Source organism: Talpa europaea (genome assembly GCF_964194135.1).
Source record: "Talpa europaea genome assembly, chromosome: 3".
NCBI classification, from domain to species: domain Eukaryota; kingdom Metazoa; phylum Chordata; class Mammalia; order Eulipotyphla; family Talpidae; genus Talpa; species Talpa europaea.
The window spans coordinates 21,559,071-21,575,559 of NC_140069.1; the positions used below are offsets into that span (position 1 = coordinate 21,559,071).

At 34.2% G+C, this 16,489-nt stretch overlaps 1 protein-coding gene across 1 annotated transcript in view; it reads left to right on the forward strand.

Annotated features, from left to right (window-relative positions):
* NUDCD1 (NudC domain containing 1) overlaps positions 1-16,182 on the forward strand; it is a gene marked incomplete at both ends in the record, with an annotated part of 41,447 nt that extends 25,265 nt beyond the window's left edge. Inside the window, 6 exons of the mRNA XM_084230115.1 lie at positions 35-214; positions 3,812-4,016; positions 9,000-9,144; positions 11,178-11,303; positions 13,734-13,893; positions 15,890-16,182. Coding sequence (XP_084086241.1) covers positions 35-214; positions 3,812-4,016; positions 9,000-9,144; positions 11,178-11,303; positions 13,734-13,893; positions 15,890-16,182 — 1,109 coding nt within the window. The remainder of the gene's footprint in view (positions 1-34; positions 215-3,811; positions 4,017-8,999; positions 9,145-11,177; positions 11,304-13,733; positions 13,894-15,889) is intronic.
* Between the last annotated feature and the right edge of the window lie 307 nt (positions 16,183-16,489).

The window sequence follows — 16,489 nt, forward strand, 5'->3', positions numbered from 1 at the left end:
TTCTTTGTAATTTTTCTCAAATATTTTCTTATAGAAAATAAATATGAACTTATTAAGCGTGATATTCTCCGTGGCAAGTCAGTGCCACATTATGCTGCTATTGAGTCTGATGGGAATGGTCTGATGGTTGTCTCCTACAAGTCCTTCACATTTGTAAAAGGTGATCAAGATCTTGAAGAAAATAAGGATGAAGTCATGTCAGAGAAAATCAAAGGTATATTTACTTCCAGTCTTCATAAAACTTGTGTGTACTTATGTACATACATACTCATATCTAGTTTGTCTTCTCAGGTAGGTTATAGGTTTTACCAGGTTACAGGTATGTATTTTTTTTTTATTTATGTGTACTTCCCAGGATATTCTTTTGTAATACCACCTAAATAGGGTGAACTGCTTATATAATTCTGTAATCACCAAAAATGTTTAAAAATCTATAAACTTAACTGATTAACATGTTTAATATTAAATGAATAAATACTATTTGTTGGTATTTGTGAATCCAGCATATTAGTATTGAAGCTATTACTCTTCAAATATGCTAAATTCTGTTCATGGTAGGTATGTTTTCATGTTTTTAACTTTTGTATGCTTTAGAATGAAACAAGTAATAAGGAGATAAGTTCTTTCAAAAGAAATATACAGAGAAACATTCTTTTAAAAATACTAAAGAGAATACCTTCATCATTACTGCTCATGTTTTACTTAAGATTTTAACAGTACTTTATGATGGTGCCTTTAATGTTACTGAACAAATTATTGTAATGGTTTGTTTTTAAAGTATAGCTTTCTAAAAAATATTTTTGGAAAGTACTGAACTACTAATATATTAAATATTTGAAAAAATTTTCCCTATTCTTATATACATATCTTAGAATATAAGAGTTGTGCTTGATGACCCCTTATTTGGCCTCTTAACAACTTGGTTTCCTCCTGTGTGATATGTTTTTTGTTAGATTATCTCTAAGATCCCTTTTTAAGGAAAGGTCTATTTTGTCTTCGTTAGAGTGTTACACTCTCTTAGAGCTTAGCCAGCAGAGCTGTTCAGATCTCGACCACATGCCTTTTAGAACTACCCCTTTTGATGAGTAATTGCAAAGGGATGAAAAAGTGTCTTAATCCTTGGAACCTTTTTGCCTAGTACCTAAGACATGTGGCTCCAAGAGATTGCAGTGTTGTAGTTGGGACACAACATATGTTTACATCATTAACTGCCAATCCAGGTATTTTTCTTGTTGATATCTCACATTATATTTTGAATTCCTCCTGAATTCATCGTTGTGTCTATTTTGATGTAAACCTCAAGTCCTGTCCATTTTTCTGTTTTTCTTCTAATGAACAGCTCTCACTTAATTTCTTGTATCTAATAGCTATTGGAAAATTTATTCCATATTCATTTTGTCATAGGATTTCTACAGTGCTGAAGGGAAAAGTGTAATTTAAAAAATACGAATAGTTCATTAATGTTTCCATTTATTTATTTATATTTATTTATGTTTATTTATTTATTTATACATACATACATACATACACACAAGCACTGGGTATAGTCAGAAGCACGGGAGGGTGACAGGATTCACCAGAGCCAGAGCGGGGAACAGAACAGGCAGATCGACCAAGGTACACTGCTGAGGGGAGCAGTGGGCGGCAGGAGAGGTCTGTTGTGCCATGTGGGACCCGGCACTGCAGAGGCTGCGGGCAGCTTCGCTGCCCAGCGTTCAACCACAGCGCCACCAGGGGAGGCCCCCTTTTAAATACTCTTGTGGATATACACCGGTTTTATTTTCTGTATACCTCAAGAAGACTGATATTGTCTATTGCCCATTTAGTATCATCATAATGATATAAAGAATAGCATTTTCTTTGTAAGACCTAAAACATAATTGAAAATGTAGAGGCACTCAAAGCAACTAACTGATACTATAATTTAGGTGATAGTATACATTTAGTGAAGAGAGGATTAAAAAATCTGACTTTTAATTTATACAAAGAGCTCTTGTGATTTTTTTTTTGGGGGGGGTAGGCTTCTCCTATTGCTGTATCTGGCATAAATATCCATTGAGTCATTTTTATAAACTGCCTTGTTAAGTTTTGTTGTACACAGATGAATAAAACCAATTACCTTAAGGAGCTTGTAGTTATTTTTTCAGCTATAGTTCAGATATTTTCTTTGAGTTTATATTAAAAGTACTTCTAAAGTCAAAAGAGAAAAAAAAAAAAGGTCTGAGAGACTACTTAAAGAAAGTGATGCAAGTCAGAAATTACCTCAGAGTAGCAATTCTGTTATGAAATTTCTTTTATTTAGTTCTATAATAACATGTTTGTTAAATGTTTTAACAAAGTAAAAGTGACCCTGCAAGAAGATACACCAGTGTCTTTGAGCCTATCTGGTATCTGCTAAGAGGGAAAATTTTAAAAAATCCCACATTTAGTTTATAATATACTTAGATAACAGAATTTGGAAGGGGAACCTGTCCAATGAAATTGCTTTAACGCCCTTGAATTTCCAATGTAACAGGCCTGAGATTGTATGTTTTAATATGCATTAAGTCTTGTAAGTGCCAGTAGTCCTAGAGGCTGGTAATATCTTATTTTCCAGATTAGAAAAATTAAGCTTGACATACAGTTGTATACCAAAATTTTTTTTTACTCAAAAAGCTCAAGTATGGGTCCTACCCTGTTGGTGCGGGTGGTTGAGCGCAGTGCTGTGAAGCTGTCCACAGCCTCTGCAGCGCCTGTTCGATCCCGGCCGACCAGCGAGGGTCCCACATGGCGCAGGAGATCGCTCCTGCCTCGCCCACTGCTCCCTTCAGCAGTGTGTTTCGTCAGTCTGCCTGTTCTGTTCCCCGCTCTGTCTCTGGTGAATCTTCTTACCCTCCCACGCATCTGGCCTGTACCCTGGTTCTTGTATAAATAAATAAATAAAAATTTAAAAAATATATTAAAAAAAAAGCTCAAGTATGTATACGAAAATTAATGAATGGTCGGACTATGATCCAGGACTAGTCAGTTTGAGAATTCCTTCCTAATCTAGTATGTTATGTTCCTTCTTGATAAGAGGACAGATTAATGCCTATGGGTGCCATTATGCAAATGTTTATTCATTTTGCATTTATGACCTATATTTTAATTCCATGGTTATAGTATGGTGAGTCTATAGTATGGTAGGTTTTGTTAGTAACTGATTTTTTTAGGATACAGGTTGAGAGGGTGAAGAAAGGATTTTTTGACTGGGAGTTTAGCCAAATATGCTAATAGCCCTTGAATTTCCAATGTAATTGATTTCATGCAACAAGTCATGGGATAGACTAGCCAATGCCTTTGTAAGGAAAATAGAGCTTTTGTTTTGTGTGGATGTATATCCCATCAAATAATAGTGGTCTTCTATATCACAGAGGGCATAAATCACATGGACAAATCAAGGCAATGATGTAAGTTTCAATCTGTGGTTTATGACACATTTGTTAATCCTTTGAATAGGAATCCACCATATATGTGTGTATGTATGTAAGGGGAAGAAAGAGAGAGGTACTAAGAGGCAAGGAAAAAAGGAATGGGGGGTAAAGAATTGCTGTCACTAGTATTTTATGAGTTCTTATCCTCTGAATATTGGGTTAGTCTGGAAGGGCAACCTGTCCAATGAAACTGCTTTAACTCCTTTGAGTGAAAATTCCCCAAAGAGGTCTATGTGTGTTCTTTATAATGACTTTCTTGTAAGATAAATAAAATTCTTTTAGATAGATGTTTGAGTCTAATTTTGTGTGTCACATTATCAACGCTTTTTATTACACAATGCATTTTCTTTTCCCAATAGAACCTTTGTATTATTGGCAACAGACTGAAGACGATTTGACAGTAATAATACGGCTTCCAGAAGATAGTAATAAGGAGGACATTAAAATACAGTTTTTGCCTGATCGTATCAACATTGTGGTAAAGGACCAGAGGTTTTTGGAAGGAAATCTCTATTCATCTATTGATCATGAAAGCAGTACATGGATAATGAAAGATAATAATAGGTATTTTTATAATTTACATTTAAAATTTTATTTTTCATTATTATTTTTCTTATCCTTCCCACAGTGGTTATATCAAAGGTGAATACTACAGTAGGGCTATCTGTATAGCTGATTATTTTTCCTAAGACTAGAATTTTTGTGTGAAAGAACGTAAGTCTAGTGAAGATTAAAGATACTAGTATAAATTATTGTAATTTACTGACTACAACACATTCCTAGTCTTTAAAATAAGATCAATAAGAGGGTATACAGTGAAAGGTTTTGCTTTGACTCAGACTCCAGTCACCTCTCTTTCCACATTTACTATTAGTTTTTTTATGGATATTCATGTAGTGTATTTTTTTAGCAAAAAGGTTTTCAACATACACAGTTATGCTACTAGTTTTTATTGACTTTGAATAACCTTTTATGGTTCATTCTGTTTTACTCTTATCAAATGCACAACCATTTAAAAAATTCACATGCACAAGAATATATGTGAATAAATACCTGCAAGTAGAATGGGACACTGAAAATAGTGAATGATATTTTCTTATGTAAATTATCCATTTACATTTCTTTTGTGAATTGTGTGTTCAGGACACATACACTAAGAAACACATGATAAATTCATCTTCTAAAGAAAAGTTTTCTATACATAAAATTGTTTTCTTACTGATGTCTTTAGAAGAGAAAAAAAGAGGCACATCTAGACTTAGGAAAAATATTCCTTATATTCTATCAAAGTATTTACATCTTGATGTATCAGGGAATCCCATTACAAATGAATATTAGCCAGTAGATTTTTAAAAGTGGTTAAGTTATTTGAATTGCTGTATTAAAATAGAAGATACAGAAATGTCTAGTAAAAAATATGAAAAATGAAAAAATAATCATTAGTCATTAAGAAAATACAAATTAAAACCAGATGAGACACTAGTTTTAGCATGGCTAAAACTAAAAAGATTGGGGCCTCCCTGGTGGCACAGGCAGTTGAGTGCCACCCTGTGAAGCTGTCCGCAACCTCTGCAGTGCCAGGTTTGATCCCTGCCGGCCGGTAAGAATCCCACATGGTGAAGCAGACCTCTCCTGTCTCGCCTGCCGCTCCCCTCAGCAGTGAATTTCATCAGTCTGCCTGTTCTGGTCCCCGCTGTCTCTGGTGAATCCTCTCACCCTCCCACACATCTGGCCTGTACCCTGGTTCTTGTATAAAAGTAAATAAATCTTTTAAAAAAAAATAATAAAACTGTAAAGATTGACAGTATCCTATGTTGGCAAGGGTGTGGATCACTAACAACTTGTGCATTGCTGGTAGGAATGGAATATGATGCACTTACTTTGGCAAACTAGCACTTTAACAAATTAAACATATACCTGCTTTGATGGGCCTCCCAGGTGGCGCAGCAGTTGAGTGCTGGGTTGCGAAGCTGCCCGCGGCCTCTGCGGCGCCGGTTCGATCCCCGGCTGCTCCCCGGCCACCGGAGGAGGGTCCCACATGGCGCGCAGACCTCTCCTGCCGCCCGCTGCTCCCCTCAGCAGTGTACTTCGGTCCTTCTGCCTGCTCTGCTCCCCGCTCTGGCTCTGGTGAATTCTCTCACCCTCCCGGCTTCTGACTGTACCCAGTGCATGTATAAACCAAACAAACAAACAAATAGATAAATAAATAAGACATGCCTCTAGAAAATTTAAAAAAAAAAAAAAACATATACCTGCTTTGAAACCAAAGGAATTCTACTCCTAGACATTGAGAATATGAAAGAAATGAAAGTATTAAAAAGTAGAAATATATTCAAGCATTCTTATTTTTAAAAGCCAAAACTGGAAATAAGTAAAATGTTCATGAAAAGGTGAATGGATAAACACAACTATGGTATATTCATCTAATGGAATGCTACTTTGTAGAAGAAAAGAATGAACTACTGAAACACAAGAGAATAAATGAATCTCAGAGACATTATGTGTAATAAAAGAACCCAGACACACAAAAGCATATACTGTTTGATTCCACATATACAGAGTTCTGGAACTGGTATAGCTAATTAATACTGATATAGATGAGAATAATGGTTATCTCTTAGATATAGGCAGATGAACTAGAAAAGGGAACTTGTGGAATGGTTTACTATCTTGGAATGGTTTACTATCTTCATTGGGTTACACAGGTATATATATTTGTCAAATTCAGTGAATTCTACACTTCTTATTTTGTCTATAGCTTACACCTCAATGAAAGGACTATGTCAAAAAATTAAGTGTCTTACAAAACTCTAATCCTGTCCCCGCCTCTTTAGAAATACATTGTGTCAGATACTTCACTCCCCACTGTTTGGATTAATACTATTATTTTTTCATAATATATCAAATCTTTGTAATTATTAAATTCTGTGATGTGTTAATAGAACTAAGCATTAATTTTAAAAATGGTCAAATATGTGTAGATTATGTATTTTTACTCTAACTGTAGTTCTTGATTACTCCATTTGAGTGTGGTATGTGTCTATATTCTGGGAGTCTAGAACGTAAATATCTAGTTCAAAAAAAGGTTAAGCTTTAAAGCAGATACTCTGAATTCATTTTATTAATGGAGATATCTGGTGACTATTACTTTTTAATACATTATTTCAATAATTCAGTTCTCTGAAATGTTCTTTAAAAAATATTTTATATCTCCACATACTCTTATTTAAACATTTTATGTACCTGAGAGATGTGGGTGGCATTTATAAACTGGCAAGCCAGCCAGAACATGTTGTTAAATATGTCATCAAGCAGCCAAAGGTCTAGGAGAATAGCTGGACCTTATGCAGATAGTTTTGGCATTTAATACATGAACATGCACCAGTATTGTTTTCCATTAAATTTGAGCTATTTGATTGCAATTTTATGTTACAAAAGATAATTACAGTGATGTGTAGGTGGTATTATTGGTTTAAAACACATGCTTTTCTCTGTACTTGATTAAATTATTCATATCTCATTTTCAAATAATGTTCCCTTTCACTTAGGAAGGATTTGTTAACTAGTCTGCAGCTTAAAATGTATAGGATTTTTATGTTCCTTTTCACTTAAATGATAGTACATTATACTAGTTTTAAAATGTAGAAATACAGTTGTGCTAAAAGGGGTACACTGACTAGGTATGCAGCTTTATGATAGTTGAGAAATTCCATGTAACTGATTTATGAACTCTTCTAACTTATTTAGGTAGCAACTACTAAGAACAGTATTTATTCTCGTCACTGGAGAAAAAGTCTTTATAGTTATTACATTTATTTTCTCAGAAAGGCAGAATAGTACAGTAGCGAGGAGCGAGAACTTGGAACCAGACTGCTTTACTAGCTTGTGACCTTGGCAAGTTACTTAAATCCTCAGTGCTTTTTTTCCCTCTTAACTTGTATAGCAGAGATAATAGTACTTACTTTTTGGTTGTGGTGAGCAATAAATAAGTTAAAGCATGTAAAGTACTTCAGTCAGCACACTGGGCATATGGTAAGCATTATACTTAGAGGCTTTGTCATTATTATTATCAAGATTAACTTTCTCCTAAGGATATAACTAAATCTGGGCATTGATTGTGGTGGTAATTGTAATGCTATTATTGGAGCTCATGTTACATAAGAGATTATTTTGTATAGTCTCTTAAAATAAGTAGTTTCAGCAAATTTAAAGTGCTGTAATTAATTCATGAGTTGGTGATAACAACCTTGAAAAAGAATAGCTAAGTTTGCGTGATCTATTTGGTAATTATGACAATAGTTACTGTGTTTGAACAATTGTTTGCTTGCAATTATGTTCCAGGGCACGGGGTTATCATGGCACATATGTACTAAAGGTGACAAAATTAAAAAATTGCTTTGCTGTGGAACAACTACCACCACCCAATCTTTTTCTGTATTGTAACTAGCTCCCAAAGCAACTTGGATTTCCCTTGTTCAAGAGTCACATGGACAACTTCCTAATCTCTTGTGTCTATAATCTGCCCTGATTTAGCCTCCCTTTTTAGCTTGTCAATTTTTAATCTCAGAGTTCCCTGGTAGGTACTTTTTAGTGCATTTATAATTTGTTAGGTGACTTAGATGTATGATTTAGATTTTTAATATTTTTTAATATTTATTTGTGCATACAAGAGCTAGGGTACAGGCCAGAGATGCGGGGGGTGAGAGGATCCACCAGAGTGGGGAACAGAACAGACAGACTGACTGAAATACACTGCTGAGGGGAGCAGCGGGCGAGACAGGAGAGGTCTGCTGCACCATGTGGGTTTCTCCCTGGCCGGCCAGGGATTGAACTCGTGCTGCAGAGGCTGTGGATTGCTTCATAGTGCGGTACTTAACCCCTTGCGCCACCAGGGAGGCCCACGAATTAGATTTTAAATAAGTTCACAGAGACCACATTAGCTTCCCCCCCATATTACCAAAGTTAAAATTTTTCAATTCCCATATTTCTTTAAAATATGTATTTTAAAAGTTAACATTGGTTTAACCAGCCTCATCCTTAGATTAATATTATTGCTACTGTTTGTGAATATAAAGGTAATTGTTGACTTCACATACAAAGAAGTACCTTTAGTTTTAGACGTTTTCCGATTAACTTTACATGTCCACCCCTAGCCAGCCACCATATTCACCGCCCCGCCATTCCAGTGCTGCTGGCCTACCTTTCTTTACTTTAGTTCAGTACTTTCCTCTAAATTTTAGTACTTTCTGGATAGTCTTACTATATCCTGTCACTCCCTTCATCAAGCCATTTGACAATTTGACACACCATTTCTAGTTACTTTCTTGTTTACTCATTCAATTATTTACTCTTGGGTTATAAGTTATCCATCATGCAAAGCTAAAATGAACATGATTTACCTCAATAAAAAATTAAAATAAACTGGACATGATTTTTGGTAAAACATCCTCTAGATGCCAGAGGGGTAATTTCTGTGGAAGATTCTTCTGTTTGCTATTGATTATTTGTATAATTGCTAATACCATTTTTTCTCATTTCAACTTCTAGCTTGGAGATTTCTTTGATTAAGAAGAATGAAGGACTAACATGGCCAGAGCTAGTAGTTGGTGATAAACAAGGGGAACTTATAAGAGACTCAGCCCAATGTGCTGCAATAGCTGAGCGTTTGATGCATTTGACTTCTGAAGAACTGGTAAGCAAGTCCAACAGTGGTATGACTTTCCCAGAATCCAGAAGTATGTTTTGTGAGGATTATGCTGTGTTTTTCATATGTTACCTTAGGTTTTTCTAATGTAAGAGTCAGGTTAGCTGGCCTGGTGTTTGTATATGGCTTAAAATTCTAATATTCCTTATACTTGTGTGAATATGTGTGTGTTTGGGGGGGGGGGCATGTTGTATAGAGCATGTGTCTGTATGTACCTATGCATGTGTGTATGACTATTTTTATTCCTTAGAAGAATCAACTGACATTTCTGTCCTTGGCACAAGTTGATTGTATGATATGCCTTGATGGTATGAAATTCTACTTATCACTGAAATTTTCTAGGTAACCTTGTAATATCAAGGTATATATCACATCTACTACAATATTTCTGATTGACAAAGTATATTCATGGTAATGATTACGATGACTACAATATTCATTCAGCTCAGATTCTGAGGAATATATTCTATGTTTGATAACTTAAATGAAATAACTTTAAGACTTTGTGCATATACAGCAATGTACCACAATTTCAGTTAAATAATCTTAAGTGAATGAACATATATATTAGCATATGTGAAATGTTTGGCTGAATATCATCTAGAACTATTATAAGGAAGACTATATGGAAGAATTATTTATACTGTAGGGTAAGTTACATTCTAAGGTAGAAAGAAGAAATGAGAATATTAAGTGTGAAAAGAAAACACAATAAAAACGGAGAAACAGTTTGTTTGCTAGCAGTAGTTGAAAATTTCGGGGATCACTGCTATTCACACATAAGACTACAAAACCTTAACAGTATGCTTGCAAACCATGCTATCATGTGTGATAAATAGTGTGATATTATAGATAAATAGTGTGATAGAGCTTTGGAGATATAGTAACAGTGATAGGACTTGTTTGGGGAGTGCAGGTAATTATTGCAAAATGACTTTTAAACATGATTTCAAATCAATATATTGGTATATTTAAGTTACTTATGCCCAGATACCAGTGTATTTGTTACATTTGACTAAAACAGAATTTTGACTTCTGCAAGGTGGTTGGTGTTTTTTTCAAATTGTTTTTTTCTTGCCCTACCGTATTGGTTAGAATGCACTGTTAAATAGAAATGATAAAAGCAAACATTATCTTTTTTCTCCTATCTTGGAAAAAAGTATATTTCACCATTAAGTGGATGTTTTTATCATGTCTGTTTCTAGTATCTCTAGAGAATTTATCATGAAAAGTTTCATGGTTTTGTCAAATGCATTTTCTTTATTTGTGGAATACCTCCACTTGTTGTGATATGTTGTCCTTTTTACATATTACTGGATTTGGCCCACTAATACATTTTGTTGAGTTTTGCATCTCTAAAGAACATTGGTCTGTACGGTTTTTTTTTTTTTGTTTCCATTTGTTTGACTTTTTTACTTTTAAGATTTCTCAGCAATTTCATTATGTGACTTGCAGTGATTATTTTTAATGTTTGTATGTTTGGATTCTTTGACCTTCTTAAATCTATACAATTACAGTTCTCATCAAATTTGAAAAAAAACTGTCTTATTTTTGCATTCTTCCTGACCCATTCTAGTTAATTACCCATGTTCGACCATTGATATTATTCCACAGGTCTCTGCAGTCCTATGTGTTATTTTTGTCTTCTCTATGCTTCATTTTATATAGACTCAGTTGTATTTCAAGCTCACTGGTCTTTCCTTCTATACTGCCCAGTTAGGTCAGTCATCTATTTTGTTTTCCATTTCAGGTATTTTTTCATATCTAAACGTTTGTGATTCTTTTTTTAATCATCCATATATCTCATATGTTCATGTTTTCTTTATTCTTTAAGTTATAGAACATTTATAATAGCTGTTTTAATATTTTACTATTCCAACATTCCTTCATTTTTGTTTTTATTATAATTTTCAATTGGCCATGGGTCTAAAATTTAGTTTTTAGTTATTGCTATAATCTTAACTTTAAAAATGAAGAAATCCATTCACTTATTGTTGCTTATCATCCCTCCCTCCCCAAAGAATCCAAATCCAGATAAAGAAAAACCTCCTTGTAATGCCCAAGAGTTAGAAGAATGTGATATTTTCTTTGAGGAGAGCTCAAGTTTATGCAGATTCGATGGTATTACATCAAAAACAACTCATGTGGTAAGTTCTTGATAATGATATTTCTAAAAATTTGTGAATATAAATTATTCAGGTGAGCTGATTAAATGACATATATTTTGCAAAGATGACTTCATTAGTAGTTGTTATAAATCTCAATCTGTAAAGAAGCAACTTTTTGTCCTATTACAGCTAGTAAGCAGTGTTGTTTTGATACAACTGCATATTGATATCTTTGATTTGACTGTTTTCTTTGGTGTTTTTTTCCAATATATTAAGATCCTATAGTATAACTTCATGTTTTTCCTTGTTTAATATTATGATATAAGCATTTCCCAGTGCTCTTTCAATCTCTGCTTTAATGGTTGGAGTATACTTTGGCATTATCTTGATATATTAGGGTGTGTGTCTAGTGGTTGTCCTATAGATTACAATTATTTGTAAATATCAGTGCACTGATCATAGGACATCTTAAATATATAAAACAAATATTATGGACATAAGGGGAACAATAATGGCAATGCTATAATAGTAGTTAAAAGTAATACTTATGTTCAAAAATGATTGGATCATTCAGACAGAAAATCAGTAAGTGACTGTCAACTTTAAATGACACATTAGACCAGATGAACTTAACAGATAAATACAGAACAGCACTTCCAAAGCAATGATTCTTCTCAAACACTATGTAACATTCTCTGGGATAGATCATATGTTAGGCTACAAAACAAGTCTAAATATGTGTAAAAATACTGTAATGTCAGTCATCTTCTCTAACCCACAATGACATGAAACTAGAAATCAATTATAAGGGGAAAAACTGCAGGATTCACATATCTGTGAAATAACTTGCTACTGAAAAAGTAATGAGTCAAAGAAGAAATATAAGAGAAATTAAAAAATGTATTGAAAATGGAAAGTACAACATAGCAACACTTAGTGGATGCAGCAAAAGCCAGGTAATAAAGACCTTCTCAGACTAACAGAAGCTAAAAGTGTTTGCAAACATTAGACACTCCCTCAATTTGAAAGGCACTCTAATATTGAGATCAAAGAAAAGGAATACACAAAAAACTGAGCAAGAAAACGATAAAACCACAAAATTAAAACCATATCATTGTAAACGGTCTCCATGAAATATAGTACTGCAGTAGATGGGATCCACTTATGAGTCTCACCTTGTTAATTTTGTATTAAAATGAGAAGTGATGAGTATAGCAATGCCTGTAACATAGCAGTCTTGACAGTGATACTGTTAATTGTTACATAGTATACCAAAGTAAATGTGTAAATAGACAGATCTGGGGACCTCCATGGCACGGGGGTAAAGTCTCAGCCTGAGTTCAATCCCTGGCCAGGGAGGTGACCCACAGGGCATAGCAGACCTCTCCTATCTTGCCTGCCACTCCCCTTAGCAGTGTATTCAATAGATCCACCTGTCCCTTCCACCCCCCCACTCTGTCTCTGGTGAACCCGCTCACCCTCTACGCCTCTGGTCTACACCCCAGTTCTTCTATGCATAAGTAAATCTTTAAAAAAAAAAATAGGTCTGAGTTTGAATCCCACTGCAATTTTTTGTGTGTAGCTTGAACAAGCTACTCAAGCTCTTCAAGTCTGTTTTTCACCTCTTAAAAGACATTTAACAGACATTTAACAGTTTTCTGATCATTGAGATTAGTATTTATAACATCCTTGGCATATAGAATATGCCTATAAATACTTGTAGCTATTGTTCTTGGCAATTAGTTAGCATTTGTAAACATGATATTTGTATTCTGTGGCTTAAATAATATTCTACTTACATAATTGATGTCTTATATTATGGTTTAAACTAGCTACTAACAGTTGAGAGGTTAGTAGATTGGTTAAGAACAGGACTTAGGGTTCAAATTGCAACCCTATGACTAATTACCAGGCTGACCTTTGGCAAATTAAAAATCCTGTATATCACTTTTCTCAGCTTTAAAATGGACTTCATGGCACATTTCTCCCAAGAGCATTATGGAAGAGTCATTCAAATTAGGTATATAAAAGTTTAGAACAGCAGTTCGAGCACTATTTTCTCCTTCAGTGTAGAAGAACATTCCGTGGAGTCTCCTACTATGACTTCTAGTGTTGTAAGTTTGCTGTGGCTGAACCAAGAAGGGAGGTAGATGCAGATTTCTACGGAAATTAAGATCCCATGAAAGACTTTAAGGAGAAGAGGAAGGCTGGTATCTTTCAGAGTGAAAAGTGATCTTGAAACAAAGGATTTCGTTGGCTTGACTTCCATGGAAGTTTATCCCTGACTTGTGTTCCTGAACTATGAAACATTAATATTTGAACTCTGGAATAATTTCTTTTGATAAATAACCAAACATTACGGGTAGAAATAAAAAAAATTAGAATAGTTGCTGACATAGTAATTTGTGGTGTTGTCATCTTCTTTATTAATTTGTTGTTGAATTAAGATTTTTGTTGCTTTTATTTTAGGTGAATCTTGGAAGCAACCAGTACCTCTTCTCTGTCATAGTGGATCCTAAAGAAATGCCCTGCTTCTGTCTGCGCCATGATGTTGATGCCCTCCTCTGGCAGCCACACTCCAGCAAACAAGACGACATGTGGGAACACATAGCAACTTTCAATGCTTTAGGTAGAAAGCAAGCTTTTTGGTGGCTTTTTCCAATATATAATTTTTTTCCAATATGTTATATATTTCTTAAGGTTTATTTTTGCTTTTTTAAAATCTGAGCCATCTTAATTACATTTGGGTTGATTTGTGCTTTTGCTATTGCTAATGAATGTTGGTAATTTGAAATAGTAGGATTAATCTGTTTTTATGCTGGTACAGCACATCAACATAGAATATAAATCTGATTATCTAGCCACTTTGGTCATTTTAATCAGTCATTTGCTTATTCCAGTTAAGCTGTCTGGTATTAGAATATGAACAAGGGACTTGATAATACCTACATGGAACTTGTATTCAGGTTTCTTCAGAGAAATTTCACTGCTTTACGGTAATGAACATTAGGAGCCATTTTCCATGAAACTTAAGTGCAAAAGAGAACCATTATAATAAAAATACTTAGGAAAAATGGGGATAAGCAGAAATGAAATTTACATTGAAGGATAAAAGGGAAAATGCCAGTTTTAAAACTAGGGCTTGAAATTTTTAAGCTATATAATTATAGATTTATACAATAATTGATTGTCAAAATATGTTAGTATTGTGTGGGAGAAAATTCTTATAGTCAATAATATAGATTGTTAAGCTGGTTAATTCAAAGTCCAAGTGAATATTTATGAGTGAAAATAATAGTGTTTGATCAAAATTTAACTGCATAATATCTAACATCTCCACTGCATGCCTATTTTTAAAATTCTTTACCCTTTTTTTACAGTAGGAGGAAAACTTAAATCAACATTACATTAGATATTGTAGTCTTGAAATACTATATATGTTGTTTTGTCAAAGTTAGCCTAGAGAGCTCTTTGTAAACTTCTCAAATAGGTATCTACCTCATCTTTTTTTTCCTCCAAACTTGCTTTGTGTTAAAAAACCAGTATTGATCTACTTGTGCTCAGTGGTTGGTTTGCGCATTCATTGTCTGACAAAACCTCAATTCACATCACTGTTATAGTTTTTATTTCATGTTGTTACATTCAGTAATATTGTCCCAATCTGAAAGTCCTAATTTATATTTTAAAATATAAGTGCCCTTTTAATCTTTAAAGATAAACTTAGAAAAATTTTATCTTTTTAAGAATTATTAGATTTTAAGGGATGTCCTAATTAAGTTTTTTTAAATTTTTTTTTTAGATTTATTTATTTATTTATACAAGCACTGGGTACAGTCAGAAGCGCGGGAGGGTGGGAGAATTCACCAGAGCCAGAGCAGGGAGCAGAACAGGCAGAAGGACTGAAGTACACTGCTGAGGGGAGCAGGAGAGGTAGGAGAGGTCTGCGCGCCATGTGGGACCCTTGTCCGGCGGCCAGGGATCGAACCGGCGCTGCAGAGGCTGCAGGCAGTCTTGCAACCCAGCGCTCAACTGCTGCGTCACCGGGGAGGCCCTGTCCTAATTAAGTTTTAAATTAGATACCTGAACTTTCTTTTAAGCTTTCAGTGGTCTTAAGGTTCTACTTCTAGGAGCTGAAGTACAACAGAACTGTTACAGTGTTAGTGTTGGCGTATAAAAATATCACTAAAATAGAATTATTAAGAGAATGTACTGGCTTTATTAGTACTTTTAGGGAAGTGGCTGCATTATAATGATATCCTGTAAACATTTTTCTCTTTGATAAGAAAATAAAGATTCTGCAATGCCACACCTGTGATTGATAAGCCTAGTTATTATATTGGCAATATAAAGATAGCTTGGCATGTTTATATTTTTAGTGTTTTAATTATTCACTTAATTACATGGAACTCAGTTTTCTTAAACGTAGGAAACTGTATCAATTTTGCTCATTGGGTATTAAGGCTGTATTTTTGCACCAGTTGCGAGAGAATTCAACCAATGTTGAGTATTAAGAAAATGTATATATATTTAGGCATATTTATTTGTAATAAGTTAAGAAATATTCTATGTTAAGTCCCAATTTTTCTCTTCCTGTTTAATATGTAGTTTTTCTCATTTCTTGGCAGGTTACGTTCAAGCATCCAAGAGAGACAAAAAATTTTTTGCCTGTGCTCCAAATCACTCTTATGCAGCCCTTTGTGAGTGTCTCCGTCGAGTATTCATCTATCGTCAGCCCACCCCCATGTCCACTGTACTTTACAACAGAAAGGAAGGCAGACAAATAGGGCAGGTTGCTAAGCAGCAAGTAGCTAGCATAGAAACCAATGATCCTATTTTAGGCTTTCAAGCAACAAATGAGAGATTATTTGTTCTCACTACCAAAAACCTCTTTTTAATAAAGGTAAATACAGAGAATTAATTACTCAACTTACTGGCTTCTCTATACTGGAAAAATATTCAGTGGAAGCTGGAAAGCTGGGCAGTTATAATCAATTAAGTTTTAATGTGTTAAATAAAAACATCTTGTATGAATTTATTTTTTAAAGGGATTTAGAAATATATGTAAGAGATTATGATTTTATAAAAGCTGTGGAATGAAGCTGTAAATTTAGAGAACATTGGCTTCTGTAAAAAAAAAATGTAAAGATAGCATTAGCATGTATAATTAATTTTTAAAAACAGATTAGACTCCCATCTTTTATATGAAATGTACAATTCAATGTTTA